General features: G+C 51.0%; 1 protein-coding gene across 2 annotated transcripts in view; it reads left to right on the top strand.

Moving 5' to 3' along the window:
* The window catches only part of PDIA5 (protein disulfide isomerase family A member 5), an 83,150-nt gene that overhangs the window by 22,945 nt on the left and 41,769 nt on the right, over window positions 1–18,436 (top strand). The window contains exons 3-7 of one of the 2 annotated variants that reach the window (XM_019738984.3): window positions 461–548; window positions 10,798–10,881; window positions 11,137–11,182; window positions 14,392–14,484; window positions 17,424–17,484. In XM_019738984.3, the coding sequence (XP_019594543.2) occupies window positions 461–548; window positions 10,798–10,881; window positions 11,137–11,182; window positions 14,392–14,484; window positions 17,424–17,484 (372 nt within the window). The remainder of the gene's footprint in view (window positions 1–460; window positions 549–10,797; window positions 10,882–11,136; window positions 11,183–14,391; window positions 14,485–17,423; window positions 17,485–18,436) is intronic. The other variant, XM_074330842.2, reaches the window with a different exon arrangement.

Raw genomic sequence — 18,436 nt, 5'->3', positions numbered from 1 at the left:
CTGCCCTCATCAGCTCCCAGGTTGGGCGCTGGGACACAAGTATGGAACTGGCAAACTCGTTCCCTACTTTAGTTATGGAATTGTATATTTGGTTACAGAATTTTTAGAATTCGTCCCAGAAAGGTAATGAGTCTGAGACTGTACTGGCAGTTGACTGTTTGGCTCAGAGATTCTTGGAAGAGGGGGGCGTGACGTGTGGCTTGCAGGACCGGTGAGGTGGGGGTTCTGTGTCTGTGAGGAAGGGCCCGGCAGCATGGCCGGAGCAGGGGTTTCTGAGAAGAGCCAGGCTGTGCTCACAGAACTGTTGAGCACAGGGACAGTGTTTTAACTGGTGCTCAGGACCTCACCCCCTCGGGGACTGGTCTCCTCCTTCCTTCCTTGCCCCTGAGGGAAGACGGCAGGGGTGACCCTGGTGCACTTGGGCACAAATGTTTAATTGTTAATTTTTTATTTTTTACAGAGGCTGCAGCTGAAAGTCATCTCAGGTTATTGTCCACTGTGGCCCAGGCAGTGAAAGGACAAGGCACCATTTGCTGGGTAGATTGTGGGTATGTCCTGGGGACATGGAGCATGTGGCTGGAGGGCAGGGCACTTGGGAGCTTTGGCGAGTGGGGTAGGGAACTGTCCCTGATTAACACTCTGGGAGACAGGAGGTGGTAGAGAGATGCTGCAGGAAGCCCTCTGTAGCAGTCCTGCAGGGTCACCCGTGGACGAGAGACGGGCAGGTTCCGGCTCTCCCTTCTGTCCTTCCCAGCCCCGCCCTCTGCCTCCCTTCTTCCGTGGTGCTTTTACTTCTTACTGTGTCATGTGCCACTTGATTTTGTCCTCCCGGTTGGTAGCACCGGGGGCCTCGTTTTATAGAGCGGGCCTTGATGGCTACAGAGGTAAGGTTGTTTTCAGGGTCACCTGGTGGGCTTGCTTGTGGGGGGGGGTTCTGCAGCAGGAACCTGGGCTTTCCGCCCAGCCCAGGCCTGTAACAGAGGTCTCCACTGCCTGCAGCCCAAAGGGGTGCAATCAGCTGGCCGATCCGACTGTGGCCTTGGCCTCGGAGGTGGCTCCGTTAGAAATGTCAGTCCTGGGCAGGTGGCTTAGTCTTTCTAGCTCTCTCCTCTGACCTGTGCCCCCCCCAAAAAAAATAACCTGTCCTGATGTCAGTGCCCTGAGCTCCTTTTCCTCCTTTCTGATTTCCCTCCTCCTCGACCTTCCTCCTCCAAGAGGCTTTCCTTCAGTGTGAAGGTGGCAGAATCCAGTGCTGGCTCATAGGAGGGAGTCCCAGGAAGTTGGGCTGCTGCTTACTGCGGGGCCGGGCCTCTTGGTGGGGTTCCTCAGGTTCTTTTGAGTTGGGGAGTTGGAGTCCAGAGTGCACCCAGCCGCCTTTCCTTTCAATCGTTAGGAATAATTTCCATGTCTCTATGTTCAGTGCTTTGCTGCGGGGACACACATGGACACACAGGCACACACACACACACGGACACACACACACATACACACAAACACAGATGCACACACAGACACACAGGCGCACACACACGGACACACACATACACACACATGGACATACACGGACACACACACAGAAACACACGGAAAGACACACACGGACACACACACAGACACATACACACACATACACACATGGACAGACACAGACACACATGGACACACAGACAGACACACACAGACACACACATACACACACAGACACACACATATGGACACACACACAGACACACACACACACACACAGACACACACATGGACACACACACAGACACACACACAGACACACACATGGACACACACACAGACACACACACGGACACACACATGGACACATACATACACACAGAGACACACACACATGGACACACACACATGGATACACAGGCACACACACGGACACGTGGACACACACAGGCACACACACGGACACACACACATGGACACACACATACACAGACGGACACACACGTAGACACACACAGGCACACACACACACACCCTTTTCCTATCTTGAGCTCTCAGTTTGGCTCAGACTGGCACAAACAGAAAAGACACACGGATAGTGAATGAACACAAGAGAAAAGGTAGCTAAGAGCAGGTTTGTCCTTTGTGCATTTACTGAACACCAGCTGTATGTAAGGCACTTGCTGTTCTTGACGGATCTCAGCATTTACTTATTCTTTTGACTGAGGACAGGAAATGTCTCTAGAACCACTGTGCCTGGCTACTTCTTACCTGGACTTAGGGTTTATCAGGAGCCTGGGTTTGGGAAGAGGAGGGGAAAGGAGAATTGCACTCAAGAGTATTGCAGTCTGGTTTGTATGGGGAAGAGGTGGGGCTCTGCTGGGAAAAGAGGCAGTTCTTTTCCTGGATGGCCCATCAAGGTCTTTTCAACCTTGAATAGCTGACATTGCGAGTCACCAGCCCTGCCACTACCCTGTGGATTAAGTGAGCTTTTATGGGCTCCACTCCAAGGCAACCTTCTTCCTCTACAATCTGCGTTCCGCTGTTTTGCAAATGAACTTGATGGCCTCAAGCTCCTCCTGCCCGTTGCGATTGGAGAGAGAATTGAAGGAGATTCATATTTTGACAAAGCACTGAATGAGTCCAGGGGCAGGGGTAGCCAAGCAGCCTTTACTGGACGGGCTTGTGTGTATGTGTCTGTGTGCGTGTGCATGCGTGTGAGCTCACACCTGCAGCTTTGTGTAAACACCACCATAATGGAAGAGACTGATCTCTAGACAGGTGGTGAGGTGATAGCCATTGGTTAATTCTAGTTTAGAGTTGGCCTGGAAGAGTTCTTATCTTCCAGTTATGTCTCTGTGTCCCATATTTCGCCAGGAGTATGCTGTGTGACTGGCAGAGCGACAGAGCCTATCAGGGGACAGGGTGCTTTGGACTCTCCAGAGCTGACGACGATGCCAGTTCTGCCCAGCCGATGGAGCCCTGTCGCAGGGAGTTCTTGTGAGGCTTATAGGTGGCAGAAGTGGGCAGGAGAGCTTTGATGTAGTCACCCCATCCACCTGGGTCCACTCAGCAAACATTCCTGAGCACTCACTGTGCGCTGTGAGGTACACACGTGGGTGACGGTGTCCTCAGTGTGCCGGGAGGAGGCAGACACCTAACCAGGTGACCACAATCCAGGTGCAAAGTGCTGTAAATGGAGGCTGTAGGTACAGAGGGGGAGTCACTTAATTCTGCCTTGAAAGGGTGAGAAAACTTCAGAGAGGAGGTAGAGTTCAAGTTGGGGGCGAAGACCTCAGAGTACCAGGCCTTTCCATTGCCCTGGCTTTTGTGCAGGCTGCTCCCGTGGTGTGGGCCCTGAGCACCGCCTGGGGTCGTCTGGCTGGTGGATGTGAAAGCCGCAGTCCCGCTCTGCTCCCCGGACAGGCAGGACTAAATGGGACTGGGGTTCCATGTGAGCGACAGGCTAAGAAGATGAGAAATCAGGACGCGCTGGAGACATGATGTCTGGAGTCAGTAAAAGTGCCAATGGGAGAAGTAATCTGGTGGCTCTTGTGCTGAAATGAAAATCAAGGGGTACCTGAGAGCTTAAAAGGTAACCTAAAGACAAAAAGCTAGATTGTTCCGCTTAGTTGCCACTCAATTTATCCCTCCAGGAGGAAGTATAAACTGAAATGTTAATTAGCTTTTAAAATAGTTTAGATAAGTAGGTGGATTGAGGCGCTCTAATGGATTATGTTGGAAACAGGAATATCTGGGTCCAAGTTTGAAATCAGAGGCAAGGTGTGGCTAAATGTTCCCAGAACAGCCCCAGGGACAGAACTGGGGGCTCTCGTCCCCACAGGCTGGACTGGGTGGCTGTCCACCGTCACACAAGGAGAGCCCCAAGGGCGTGAGCTCCTAGACTTCTGAATGTGCCCCGTGAGTCATTAGGGGCCCCCACCTCCTTAACTCCGGGGCTCCGTGATGACAGCTCTCGCTGTTCTAAATGCATTCAGCCTGTGTTTATGAGTCTGAATGAGCTGTTCTGGGGATGGGCAGAGGCAGCCTCAGGACCGCTTTCTGCTGCTGCCTGCAGTGGAGTGAGTCAGTGGAACAGAGCCAACATCTGCTCACATTTTATCGTGGCTGCCGCTAAATAGCCGGTGGGCAGCCAGAGCGCGCCTCCCCTCCCACGGGCCCTGCTGAGCTTCCCCAGCTCTTGGCCTTTCCAGCTTTGCTTCCTGCCCTGCCAGCAAAGGGTCAGAGGCTGGAAAGCAGGTGCCACGGCTTGGGGTGGGATGACAGGAAGGTCAGGGGTGAACAGACCACTCTGCTTTTCCCCCTTAAACGGCAGGTGAAGGGAAGGGGGGGGGCATCTCAGGGCGAGAGAAGGCTGCTTTGGTGCGAGGCGTTTTGGATGTGTAATGGCAGAGGCCTGGGTCGGAGGGTCAGCTTTGTTATGTACGAGCCCGATGACCTCGATAGGATGGTTATCTTGAGTCTGTTTCCCCACCTGTACATGGGACACTAATACATATTCTGCCGTCTTCCCAGCTGTGTGTTGAGGATCAGGTCAACAAAAGTTCTTTTTAGAATAGAATTTAAATGTGAGAGCCCATGCTGCTATGGTTATTTTCCATCTGGGCAAGATTGTTCAGGGCATTCCAAGAAGCTGGGGGAGCTAGAAATGGTGCGTTTGTTCTTTCCAGGATATAGACAGCTTTTTCTTGGGTGAGGATCCCTTGATTGTTGTGAGGATGCCCCTTAAGAAAGTTCTGGGCGGGAGAGTCCGCCTCAGCTCATGGGTGATTTGCTCTAACCCTGCAGAAGTACAGGGTGCTGTGGATTTTGTAGTACTGCAGGCCAGGCCACTTGGCTTTGAGGCCAGGATCTGATGGTAAATAGCTGTGTGACCTTTGGCAAGTTGCTGCCCCTCTCTGGGCTTCTGTTTAATGTTGTGTGAAACCTGGATTTGGATGTTCCAGGTTGCTCTCATCCGAAATAGCTTGGTTCAGAAAATCCCAGAAGCTGCAAGACTTGGTGTGTGCGTGTAAATATGTGGTGGGAGGGGTCTGTCTTCCTGTCTTTTGGGGGCCTTTCTGTCTTTGTGTCTCTCTCTGTTCTGGGTATCTGCTTCTTATATCTTTCTCCTCTTTCCCTGTGAATGTCCCTCCTCTCTCCCCCTTTGTTTTCTCCCTACGAGTTTTCTGTTGCCTCTTCACTTCTCTGGGCCCTGCTGCCCCATTCTTTTGGTCTTTTTCTTCCTCTCTTTTCTGTGTGGATTTTTCTTTTCCTCTTCTTCTCACATTTCTGGCTGTTTGCTCCCAATCCCTGCATGCGTGCTTGTAGGCACACATAACCCCTCCATGTTGATCTTCCCCCAGACCTCAGGAACTTGTCACTGTGGGATTCAGTGGGGTGTCTGGCTTCTGTCCAGGGATTTGTCAGCTCTCCCTTCCCTTCACTCCACCTCCTGGCTCCGACCACAGAAGCCACGCTCGGGTTGGCTGCTGGTCGTTGTCTGGCTGTTAAGTGGGTTGTGTATGAGGGAGTTGGTATTCCCCTCGTGCCCTGCAGCCTGGCATCAGGACTTGGCCTTGGCGTGGAGTGCTGCTGTCTGGGCAGCTGAGCTGGAGCCAGCAGGTGGGAGCTGTGCCGCGTATGCTAATTCCTGGGGCTGACGCTGCCCTTATCTGTGCGCACTGCTTGCTTTTCCTGGGGGATTAGGGTCATTTCTAACCACATTTTCCTTCTTCCCCGTTCTCTTCCTCCCATCTGCTTTATTTTCCCGGAGCAGTGCTTCCTCTTCAGATCCAAGATTTGTGGCCTGCCAGCGTAGACATAACATATTTTGCAGTCTTATGTTTTCTTCTAAAGAATATTTGAATGTAGCATTTGCTCCTTTATACGTAAGCATGTTTAGCATTACTTACCATGGAATCCAAGAGACTCCCAGAAGAAGTGCTCTGTTGATGTGTGTCTTCAGATACCTCCCAGCACGTTGCCGTGCACTCATTGGGGTGACGTGTCCCCCACTGGGGAGCAGAGCCTTAGAATTGCGGGGCTACGGAGGTGGATGGAGGAGGAGAAGGCACGCTCCTCTCTCTCTGTTCCCATCACTGTTATTAACTGTGCTGCATAATTCATATTTAATATGTGCCTTCTTAAGGGTGGGTACCAAGGAGAATAGCGAGGCCTGGGGGGATCCGTGCTGTATCCAGCAAGTCCCTTCATCACAGAATGCTACCTGACCACCGAGGTCTGTCCAACCTTAAGGGCCAGCTATTCCAGGACTGCTCTCTGTCTCCTGCCTGTGTCCTCCAGCTGTATTCGTTCATGTTGTCCTTGGTACTTGGCACTTAGCAGTCACTCTGACAGTATTTCTTGCTCACTTGCTCCTGGTGGTCTCCCATTTTCAAGTCTCTGAGGTAAGTCCACTTCCTACTTTTCCTCAGGGGTCACAGATCCATCTGCTCAGAATCCCGGCATGTCAGACCTGGCAGATGGGAGAAAGAGATCTAGCCCTTCTGTGATGGGGAAATGGAACTCAGGAAGGCTCGTGAGGCAAGGGCACACAGTGGCCAAGACAGGCTGGGGGCCTTGCCTCCGCTTCTTAGTGTAGTCTGCTTTCTCCTGGCTGCAGGAGGCTGCCTGTGCTCTGTGGGGACATAAGGAGGCCGAGTGGCTGACTGAGGATCTAGTCTGGGGGCTAGGAGAGAGAGGACGGAGGTTCGGGTCTTTTTGGGTCTTGGGGCCTTCTGCTGTATACTCTCAGCCCTCTCGATCTCCTTCCCACCCCCAGTTTGTCCCTTTTCTCTGGACTCCCTATCTTAAAATGCCCTCACAACCTTCGGTCCTGGTGTCTGGCTCCTGGTTTATCTGTCAGGATATAGACAGCCTGCTTTGGTGCTTTAGCAATACTTGACCCTGTAGAGGAATTGAAAGCTCCGTTCGGCTCACGTGGACAACTCCTGCATTTTGCAGCTCAGGAAACCAAGGGCCTCGCCAGAGGTCACAGGCTAGCTAATGGCAAAGCCAAATCTAGAAGCCATCAGTCACTGTAGCTGGCAGTGGCGTCTTCCTCCAGGGAAGGTTTGGTACTTAGGCTGCGACTTCCTGTGCCTCCAGCACCCTGTTTCTTCTCTTTCTTCCTGCTTCCCCCCCTGCTTTCATCCCTGGGTCTGACTCCCACAAGTGGGAGTTGCTAGTATCCCGAATGATTGTTACTGCACGTGATCTCGTAAACACAGCGCAGTGCACCTGCAGTAGCCACTCCGCACTGCAGCCAGCCACCGCACAACAAATGAAAATGAAAGCACCTACGTGCGTGTGTCTGTCTGGGCCCAGGCTGGGAAGGGAAGTGTGTACAGGCCTCTGTAATCTTTTTCTCCACGTGCTCTGTAGAGGAGAGCCAAAGGAGGTGGGATGGGATCGGATGTAGCAGGTCATGGGTGAGTAAACAGACAGAGGGAGGCAGGACTCCAGCATCCCCAGCAGCTAGAGTGGCAGGTGAGGCCTTTTGCATGATGAGTCCACTCCGTGATCCATGGATGGTTTTCTCCCTCCCTTTCCATTCCAGCAAACATCTCCTTTCGCTGCTCACTGCCTGTGTCCCCCTTCCCACCAAGAGCCTCAGTCACTGGCTAGGGAAGGGAAGGAGAGAAGGTGGTAGCCAGTAGATCAATTAATTGTGCTTAATCTCTCAACCCAGATCCTTTTAAGTTCCCGAACTGGGTAATTTCTCTCTCCTTCTTGAACTCTTATGACTTTTATTGTTTGTACTGCACAATTAGTGCAGAAACACACACACACCCTGAGAGACAGACTCATAGGAGGGAGGGGAGCTGATCTCAGAGAGTACTGTCAGGAAGTGTCACCTGGCGGTTTCCTGGAGCTCAGCAGACAGGGCCCAGAAAGCCAGAAGTGCAGAGCCTCCTCCCAACTGACAAGACAGCATCAGTCGTTCCCTCATTTCTTCAGGTGATTTACAGAGTGCCTGCTGCGTGCCAGCTGCGTTGTAACCCTGAAGACACAGCTATGAAGGAAACAAAGCCCTTGCCTTCATGGAGCAAACATTTCTGATGGAGGTGACAGTCAGGGGACACGGTCAGATATGGAGATGTGCTGTGGAGAGAGACCGCAGGGAAGGGAGTGCTGGAGGTGGGAGGCAGAGGCGCTCAGAGGGGACAGGAAGCCATCTGTCCACTGACCCCTTCTGAGAGCGTGTGCATTCCTATTCGTGTGTGTGTGTGCGTGTGTGTGTGTGTGTGTGTGTGTGTGTTTGGAGAGGAGACAATCCTATATAACATAAGGAGGGAAGACGGTTGCACGGAGTCTGCAGCAAGGAATCCTGTGGCAGAGGCAGCTGCGATTGGCTTAGCTGGAGTCGGGGCCAGAGATGTAGGTGGGAGAACTGCTGTGTCCTCCCAGCTCCACTCAGCCAGGGTGGGTGGTTTGGAGCGTTGCTCCGAAGCCTGGTCTGGGCTCACAGGGCGCCTAAGGCTGCAGTGAGACTTTTGCGGAGAGTGGGTTCTGGCAGAGCAGGCGGGGTTGGGATCAGGATGAGTCTGAGCCCTCTCACTCCTCTCTGCTTTGGGAAAGTCACAGGAAGAGGCCACTCGCCAGGCTTGATGGAAGAGAGAGCCAGTGTGGGGTGGCACTTCTCCCTCCAGTGGCTGCCTTGCAGAGCTGAGCGGCCAGCACAGGTGCCTCAGCGTGAGTGGGCCCTTCAGGCACCCCTGCTGGGTGTCAGGGAGGCGCTAAGGGGGGCCATGGTGACTGGGTTCCTGCCCCCGGCACTGTTTGCTGTTGCAGTTGGGTGGATGGTAGGTGGTCACAGCAACGAGTGCGGTAGAACAAAGCTGGACAAGAAAAGTGCCAAGTGAACAGTTGTAAACATCCTGAGTTGAGCCCTCTCTTCTGGGGAATTAACTCAGGCAGGGAAAGGGCACCTCAGACGCAGTTGTTCCCAAACAAACCCGCTGCCTATCTACGTGGCTTCACCACAGGCCAAGCGGGATGGGGCAGACGCAACCTGTAATAGACGTTGTTGGTGGAGGCGCGTACGGCATCTCCACAGGGAGGGCTTTAGGGTAAGAGTTTCCAGCGAGGATGCAGTGGGCTGCCCTTATAGGGGCCTTCTGCTGTATCCTCTCGGCCCTCTGGATCTCCTTCCCACCCCCAGCTTATCCCTTCTCTCTGGACTCCCTACCTTAAAATGCCCTCACCACCATGGGGGAGCAACCATTGCAGTGTCATTGGTCTTCCCTTTCTGAATTCATCACGCATTTCTTGAGGCCCCACTGTGCCAGGCCTGAGGCTGGCAGCTGAGTGGCCACAGTGATGGCTACCACAGGGAGCACTAAATAGGGAGGGAAAGCCCCTGGCCTGGGGGGAGGTGGGGCTTGGGGGCGGCCCTGACAGTGCCTGGCACTCCCCCCTCTGACCCACACACACCCCTCTTGGAAGCCATGCTTCTTGAATTGCAAATTGTGAATTTACACTTAAAATGAGGTCCCACAGTTTTGCTTGTGCACTGATGAGCGTTGCTTTTAGAATTGAGCTGAATGGTTTAATTAGTCCATCTGTTCTGGGGTTGGTGCACAGCTGTGTGAAGCTGACGGCTGTGGAAGGTGGTGAGGTCTGTACACAGGTGGGACATGAAGGCACTTCCCTGAGGTGGCTGTCATACCTGCCGAATGAAGTTTCTCCTGCAGTGTAGGCAGCAGAGAGCAGCTGGGGTGCGGGGTGGGGGGGCAATATATCCTCACTGAGTCTACTCAGATCTGGGGAGTGGGCCCTGAAGCAAAGAGCAAGGCCCTACGTGGCTGGGGTGGCTGGCTGGCTGCCTTTGGCTGGCAGTTGGGCACACTTGGCTGAGTGAGGTTTTGGGGAGTCTCTGAGATCAGGTAAGGTTTCTGAGGGGGCTGGCGTAGGGCCCAGGGGAAGCCAAACCTTGAGATTGGCCAGTGCAGGATGTTGGCATGTGTCAGAATCACCTGGAAGTTTCCTTAAAACACAGTTGCTCAAGTATCCACAGAGTTTTGATTCAATGGGTCTGAGGTGGGGCTGAGAGTTTACTTTTCTGACAGGTTCCTGGCGCTGCTGATATTGCTGGTCCAGGGGCCGTATGTTGAGATCCACTGGTCTAATAGGAGGGAAAGCAGGATTAGATGCGATCATGCATGAGCACTTTGTAAACAGTGAATGGCACCCGACAAACTTTTTTATTAGAATTGCAGACGCTAGCCGTTCCCTGAAGCTTATCCTTTCTCCTTTTGGATTTTGTCGGTACCTGGTCAGCTCTCACAACTCTTTCCACATTGTAGAACATTTTCCTCTGATGTTGGTCCGATGGTATATAGCAGGTGGCATATGGCACACATCAGAACCTGAAAAACCAAAGCTTCTTAGGCCCCAGGCAGAGATTCTGAAGTAATGATCTGGGGAGGGCCAAGGAATCTGTATTTTATAAACTTTCCCATGTGATTCTCATGAGCAGCCAGGAATGGGAACCACTGGTCTCTACTGAGTTTGTTGTTTTTCCTAGAATGGGCGACCCACCCTCTAAGCTTCTGGAGCACTTGCTTTGTCCAGACCGCTCTGTGTTGCCCCTGACGTGTAGTGATACAGCCTCCCCATCTGCTTGCCCTGTCTTGCTTGATCCTCCCATATCCTATTGGTTACTCTCCTTCCAGTTCTCTGAGGACCCATCCACAGTGAGGTCCTCACTTGCTGTTGAGATTCCAAGTTACCTGGCTTATTCTCAGTCTGTCAGCAGATTTTATGCTGCCAACTCCTTTGTGAGGACTCAGGTAACAAATGGTCGCCGACATTTGTGTCTTTCAGTGATGCAGAGAGTAGAAAATTGTGCAAGAAGATGAAAGTTGACCTGAGCCCAAAGGACAAAAAGGTCGAATTATTCCATTACCAGTAAGTACACGTGGTCATTTTCAATTTCCAAGTAAGTGCTGAAAGCTTTCATTGGTATTCTCAGTGAACAGCGATTTTTAGTTAAATCAATTTCAGAATGATTTTTTCCCCCTGTGTTTACAATTATTCCTTTTAAAAAAAAAAATCTTGAAATGTGTTTAATAGCTGAATCTTATTAAGATGCTGCAGGAAACCAAAGGTATGTATCTTCACAACCATTCCTAAAGTTAACACCTTTTTCTCCTCATTTGACAGGGATGGTGCATTTCATACTGAATATAACCGAGCTGTGACATTTAAGGTAAATTTACCTCCCTCATTCTCAGCAGAGCTGGAGTCTGAATGGATGCCAAAAGTCTGGCAGCTTCTCTCTGAGAGAAGGAAGGGCAGAGAGCACAAATAGCTCTTCCGAATGACCTGAGGGATTCTTATCTCCAGAGCATATGTCAGCAGAATATCAGGAAAAGTTTGTAACAGTTAACACAGCGGACGGCCAGCCTTGTTAGTGTGTGACTCTATCAGCAGCCGTCCAGGGAGGCATGTGACGTCACGCCTCTCCCCTCCAAAGGCCTAGGCCTGGGGCTCCCTCTGCTGTGGCTTCAAGCCCTCCTCGTCTTTGCAGCAGTGCCTACAAGTGGCTGCCCTAGGCGGGAAGGGGCTTCTGTGCCCAGGCTAGCACAGCACGCGGACACAGGCAGGTTGGCACCCGTGGCTGATGCAGCTTGTTCCAAATGAGATGCCGATGTCACCGAGACATTCCCTCCTATAAAGCCAATTTAGAGATCTATGGAAAAGCATCGGTGGACATGTGAATAAGTATGGAGATCCTGTGACCTGTCAGTGCTGTCCTGCTATCACAGCCCCACCCTGAGCCCTTCTCCTGCCCCTGGATTCTGCTCCGTCACCATACACATCCCCTTCCTGAAACCAGCCCTCTTTTGCTTCTGGTCCAGGCAGGATTCCCTTGCCCTGGTTGGGGCCACGTATTTCTTTTGTTTCCTACATCTGCTGGGCTCACTCTGATTTTCCTGCTTCTCAGACTACACCCTGTGCTTCTTTCTCTCTTTCTCTCTCCATCTGTATCTCCTTCCATTCCTTCCTGTCTGTCCATCTGTCTGTGCAGGTGTCAGTGCCCCTCTCGCTTGCCGCCCCCCCCACAACCCCCGCCCCCCCAACCTCCCTGGTCATCTCGTGTTTATCCACTAATGTGCTCTTTCTTCAGTTGCTGCATCTTTTACCTGATACAGACTCAGCCTGGTCACTAATCATCGTAACACCCACTTAGACACTTAGAGAAAATTCTGTCTAGAGTTTTCTTAACCCCTCTTATTCTGTGTGAAGACCTCAAATGAAGTCCTTGGAGAGAGCATGTGCTCCCCAGGAATGAGAGTCAGCTGGGTGGGGTGGGGTGGGGTGGGGTGGGGTGGGGTGGGGTGGGGGAGGTGCCTGTGCAGTGATGGAAGGAGGAAGCGGGGGCCTTTGATTTTGTTTTTGGAGGTTGTTTTCAATGTGTGTGTAGCTGGCCCTGCGAGGAGTCTGTCCTAGAATGGTGGCGCCGGGGACAGCAGCTGCTCAGAACTGTAGTATCAGGAAAGGCACGAGGGGGCCTGGTGGCCTGCGCTTGCCTGGGCGGGGGAGGCCGAGTCCTGGCCGGTGTCCACCTCCTTGCAAAGATGAGGTGCGTGGGATCTCATCCTTCTGTGACTTTCGTGTCAATAAGCTAGAGAGGTGGACTGAGCATTGTAGAGGGTCAGAGTCTATTTCGGAGAGAGGGTATATCGTTGTCCCAGGGTCTCCAAAGCCCACAGGGCCATCAGGGACTGGGGTAGAGTCCCTGCAGTTCTCCAGGACGGGGGGATTGGCAGTGCGTCCTCATGACTGCCTGACAGCTTCTGCTTTTCGGCAGGAGTAGCCGAGACGAAGGCCCTCCTTGGTCATCGATTAGTTTTCCTTTCAGCATTTCTCCTGGGCATCTTATCTCCAGAGAGATGGAGGACACCCAGGCAGAGGGAGCACACAGTCTCAGGATCGTGCTCTGGCTGTTGCTGCTGTCATCCTGTACCATTCAGCAGGGTCCTGCTCACAGGGGCTATGCCGTGGCCCCTAAAGAGGCCCGAAGGCCAGAAAAGTGAGGGTAAAGAGTAGGAAACTCAGGAGGGAACTCCTGTTTAAGCAGCCCTCTGCTTGTCAGCAGTCTGTCCAGCCAAATCCTTACTGTTTAAGTGATGAGGACCAGAGGTGCCCAGAAGCCAAAATGCAGCTGGCCCTCCGATGCCCTTCTCCAACGCCCTGTAGCTGTGAGTGTGGTTTCCCAGCCATGAAGTCATCCTAAAGAGCAAGGGACGGGGATCTGGGCCATATTTCTGGGATTCAGAGCTCCCAGAACAGGACAGCTGAGTGTGGGGTCCCAAGTGCTGCTCCCTGCAGACGTTTCCACCCAAGATCTTGTCAGTGAGACCAACTTGGAGAGAACCTATGAATGGGATTATTCAACGTCAATTAAAGAATATCTGAAAATCAGAAGAGTGCTAGTATGAACGTTTCAATTGTTACATGAAAAGAGGCGATTTCTTTCCATTTCCATCCCAAAGTGACTGAAAGGAAAGGGAATGTCTAGTCTGTCGTGGACCAGAGAAGTATGGCAGGTGGGGAGGGGAGGGGAGGGAGGGGAGGGGAGGGGAGGGGGGGGAGGGGAGGGGAGGGGAGGGGAGGGGAGGGGAGGGGAGGGGAGGGAGGGGAGGGGAGGGGAGTGATATGCCCCCTGTTCCCCACCCCGTGTGTGTCTTGCTCAAAGGGAGCAGTGACTTGGGTCAGTTGTCCACGTGACAATGGCCAATTAAACCCTGTACTCTGAAGGTCTTTGTCGGATTTTCGTCCTGGACCTTCTGGACCGTTAGAAGCAGGGCGGTGGGAGAGTCGTCTTCAAGACAAACAGGCGTCCCCAGAGATGCGCCCCCTGCCCTGGCGCTTCCCAGCCTGAGCCCCACAGGGGGATCAGGATTTAACACATTCCCAAACCAGTTTAGATCACGAAATTTCAAGTGGGTTACAAGTAGGCGTGATTACCTGCTTATGTGGTTGACAGTTTTAGTGGCTGCATGAATGTGAAAATGTCTCCTTTGGACACAACTGGAGGCCTTTATTCAAATTGTTCAGAAAGGCTTCCTGGAGGAGATGAGATTTAGTAGAATCATGATTATGTCTCTGGTTCGAATAAGCCAATTAATTGTCTCAAATTGCCTCTTTTCTGGTCCTTGGAGAAGCATAGGTATGGATCAGCTGACCAGTAAGGTGTCATGTGGCTGAAAAATCCTGGTGGGGGTGGTGAGAGTACATTTTTCGGGCCCTTAGCAGTGATGACGTGGGTGATGGAATGGTACACCCCTAAGCGTTTGCCCGTATGCCGCATGCAGTCAGTCCCATTCCAGGCAGGAGAACGGCAGGTTCCCGATTCCCCTACCTCCCTCTTCCTGGCTAAAATGAGTTTTCCCTCTCTCTTCTTTTCCTCAGTCCATACTGGCCTTTCTGAAGGATCCCAAAGGGCCCCCACTGTGGGAGGAAGATCCTGGAGCCAAAGATGTTGTCCACATTGACAGTGAAAAGGTAATTAATCCTCATCAATGCTGATGGACACTGGGAGCTTCCCCTGAGCCGGGTTCTCCTGAGGAGAGACGGCCAAGGAGCCGAGAGATGGGAGTGGCCCCGACCACCTGTGCCAGGGCCCTCGTATCTGATCCTTCCCAGCTCCATGCCGGAACCAACAGCTCACCGGCTGGCTGCCTGAGAGCGTTCTCCATTCTTCACCACCTTATTTAATGTATTTTAATGTGTGTAGGGTTTCCTTAAAGGAATATCAATTTAAATGTCCTCTCCTTATTACATAAACTGGTTGTTGCTAGGATTGGCTGTGTGGTTTTTTGCCTTTCTTTTTTTTTTTAGAGTAATCTGAGAGGTTTGAGTTGGATTTCCAGAGACTTGGGTCAAGTCTCTACAGTTCTGAGTATTGTGTGATTTTGAACAAATTATTTGCCCTCTTAAGCTTCAGTTTTTGGATTTGGCCAGGATGAGGGGGCTGGGGGGCAGTGGAAGGGTGGTTCAGATTATCGTCTCTATGCGACCCTGACCCTCCTTTGGAAGCCTGCCCACCTCACCTGAATGCATCTTCATCCGGGTGTACTTGTGTTTGCACCATGCAAATGTGTGTGCTTTATCTGTTTGGCTCTGCCTTCACAATGGAATGGGCAGGAACTTCTTTGTTACATTTCAAATGGTCTGTGAGGCCAGCAGTGCTTTTTTGTAGATGGAGGGAGAATGTTCTTATCTTGATAACATAAAATGTACCTTTTATCTTCCTCTGCCTCCCCTCTCCTTTCATTGAAAATTATTGACTCTTAATGCTTGTTACCCCAAAAGAAAATGGTGCCACTTATACTTTCTGGAGGAGGGGTCACGTGTGATCATTGTGAGCTAGTCAAGTGGGTCTGGGGTGACTGGAATGAAGGGGCTGGGCATCAACGTGTCTCTGGGATAGAGAGTGCCCGTGTCATCAGCTGGAAGATAAAGCCTTTTTAAAAAGTATGTTGGGGGCCAGTGTCAGGAGGTGGTGGCACCTGCGCCTATAGCGGTGCAAAAAGAGCCTAAATAGATGGTTGCTCCTGTGTAGATTTTGTGATTATGTGTGTTTTTAGCCTCTCTGGACATCGATAGCCTGCCACCTCCCTCAGCCAAGATGCCCATGCCCTCAAACTTTAAGATCGCTCGTCTGTGACTAGAAATATTAAGCAGAAATACTTTTTCACACCTGTAGGCAATCCTCTTGTTATACTTTCTGCTATTTTCTCTCATGTATAAGTGTAGGTACAGTTAGCTGCTTTTCCACTAATAGAATCCCCACATAAAATAACTAAAAGTTCTAAAATGCAATTCATGTTTGTAAGTGTAGAATTCCACCCCTATTGAAAATGACTAATTATCTTTGAATGTAATGTAATATTTGTTACTACTCAGGGTATGAAACCAAATTGCAACAATTGCTACAGTCTCAGAAAAGCTTTTTCTTCTCAGATCTTTTACCAGGTTTTTATCTCCAGGGATTCCAGAAAGATCATTTCCAAAGTGTTTGCATCCTCCACCCCTAGTCAGGGTCAAAGATTGTGGTTACTAATTCTGTCTCAAAATGAATGCCTTATCCCTCTAGTTATGTAAATAAGAGTAAACATTTTCAGAATTTATTATAAAATGTTTTCAATTCCCACAAAATACGTGTAATCTTTATCTAGCTGGAAAATTATAAGTAATACATAGTCATCGTTGAAAATTTAGAAAATATAGCTTATGCATAAAAGAAACAAAAAATCAACCCATTCCTTCCCATTGAGAGATACCCACTGCTGGTATTTTCTGTAGCCTTTCAGGCTTTCAACATAATGCGTACATAAATATTAACGAAACTGTCATTACATGCTATATGCTGTTTTGTAACTTGCTTTTCCCCCCCGCTTAATGTAACATGCACATCTTATTGTGACATTAAATATTCCTCTTCATCGTTTTTAATGATGCAGTGGTATTCCATTGTGCGGGATGTACCATCATCTATTTACCTAATGTCTTGTTGCTGCCAGAAAGCTGCATTTTGAAATTTCCTCTTATTTTCCTTATTACTCAGAAGAGAAAAACATCTAATTTTCTTTTATGGAAACTGGTTAGAGGAGCTCATTTTAATCAAAACATGCTCTGTTGTGGTGCTTCTCCGCAGTCCGTGATGGATTTCCATTTTCCTTAACATCCTTGACTCTCCCTGGAAAAAAAGGGGTCCAGTTCTGCTTGACACTGAAGTGTCTCCATTAGCACTGTTGTGACCTTTGCCTTTTTACATTTATTGCATTTATTTAGCCAATAATTACAGATTGCCTAATAATGTGCCAGGCACTGCTCTAAGGGTTTTACACATACAAATGATCAGTTTAGCTTGTAACCTCCTGGGGGTGGAGGGCATGCCTCGTATCCTATGTGCCTGTATACTGTGGGCTTCCAGGGACATAGATGGTGGCGGAGGGTCCTGGGGCGGGGGGAAAGAGATGAACAGGCAGGGGTTAACCCTGTGTTCCTGTGACGAGCAGATCCCCATCTGGCCAAGGTGGGCCTACCTGAAAACAACCACCCACCACAATACAACCGCTCCGCAGACCTCACAAAGAGGGGCGGCCTGGTTGACAACCTCTTGGGACACAGAAAGCTCTTTGCAGACTTATAATTGTTCAGGTGGAGCCGAAAGCCCACCACAGGGCCTTGGAAATTCCCCAGGGGGCCTCCGTTTTCCCATCTGTAATACGCAAGGGTGGTCTAGAATAGATCTTCTCTGGGCTTCTTTCAGCTCCTGACATGCCATGACTCTGTGCTGTGTCTCCCAATCTCCAAGTCAGACAGTGGGATTTTTGAAGTGCTCAATCCGCTCCTCGCACCACTGTGGGTTCCTAGGGAGGTGGCCCCTCTGTCACTGTGTTGTATGTGACCTGTGGTGTTTTCTGTTTGTGCCTCAGGACTTCAGACGGCTCCTGAAGAAGGAAGACAAGCCACTCCTGATGATGTTTTATGCCCCCTGTGAGTGACATTTTTCCTTCGGGCCAGACATAGTTCAGACTCTTGGCCGGGCAGCCGGGGGTTGTGGGGTGGGGAGACTGGGAACGAGCCCCAGGTCTCTCGCGTAGGACTCTGAATCTTGTCGCTCACCCATTTCACCACCTGTGCCTCTTTCCCTTCATCTTGGCTTTTCATCTGGCTATTCCCCCTCCTGCTTCAACATCAGTGTTTCTCAGTAGAATCAGCATTCCTCTGCCCTCTCTGCCCCGAGGTCCGCCCAGCAACAACATGGTCTCCTCTCAGGTAGCTCTGCTTTCCTCTGCCCCTGTGCCTCCTGGGTGCCTGAAGCCCCTTTCCTGCCATCTGTGTGGCTTGGGCTCGGTGCGCTGTCCAGGGTGCTGCTCACCATCCAGAGCCTGGCCGGCCTCTGGGGCAGCTGCTCCTCCAGCTCTGGCTCCTGCACGCCACTGCTGGCGCCACCTGAGGGGGTGGCGGGATCAGGACTAGGGAGAAAGAGTCCCGGTACTTGGGTCCAGTCTCTGTATGAAGCGGGAGGCCATGGGAATAGCAAAGGATCACTGGGTTCTAATTCCAGGTGTGCCACCACCAGCAAGCGGGGTGAACTTGGATAAGTCTTCACCTCTCTGCACCTCCATTTCCATTTGTGTAAGAGAAGGGGTTGGATCAGAGCAGGGGCCTTCAAACCTTTTTATTGCATTCACAGGATTAAAAATTTTACATTGCCACCCAGTGCAATGTAAATTATATATATGTAATTATATATAAATAAGCTGAAACAAACGTTTCACAAAACCATACGTACTTTTACTGCTTACTATCCACTGTACCACATGTAGTGCACACTGATATTGTCTTTTCTGTTCTGTTTTATTTAAAAGATGTCATTGGTTTTTCCTACTACTTCATAACCCTCTAATAAAGGGTCAGCAAACTATGGCCCATGGGTTGGCTG

The sequence above is a fragment of the Rhinolophus sinicus genome, chromosome 17 (genome assembly GCF_057876585.1).
Source record: "Rhinolophus sinicus isolate RSI-liver-muscle chromosome 17, RSI-T2T, whole genome shotgun sequence".
In the NCBI taxonomy this organism is placed as follows: domain Eukaryota; kingdom Metazoa; phylum Chordata; class Mammalia; order Chiroptera; family Rhinolophidae; genus Rhinolophus; species Rhinolophus sinicus.
This window is presented reverse-complemented; position numbering and strand designations above follow the sequence as displayed.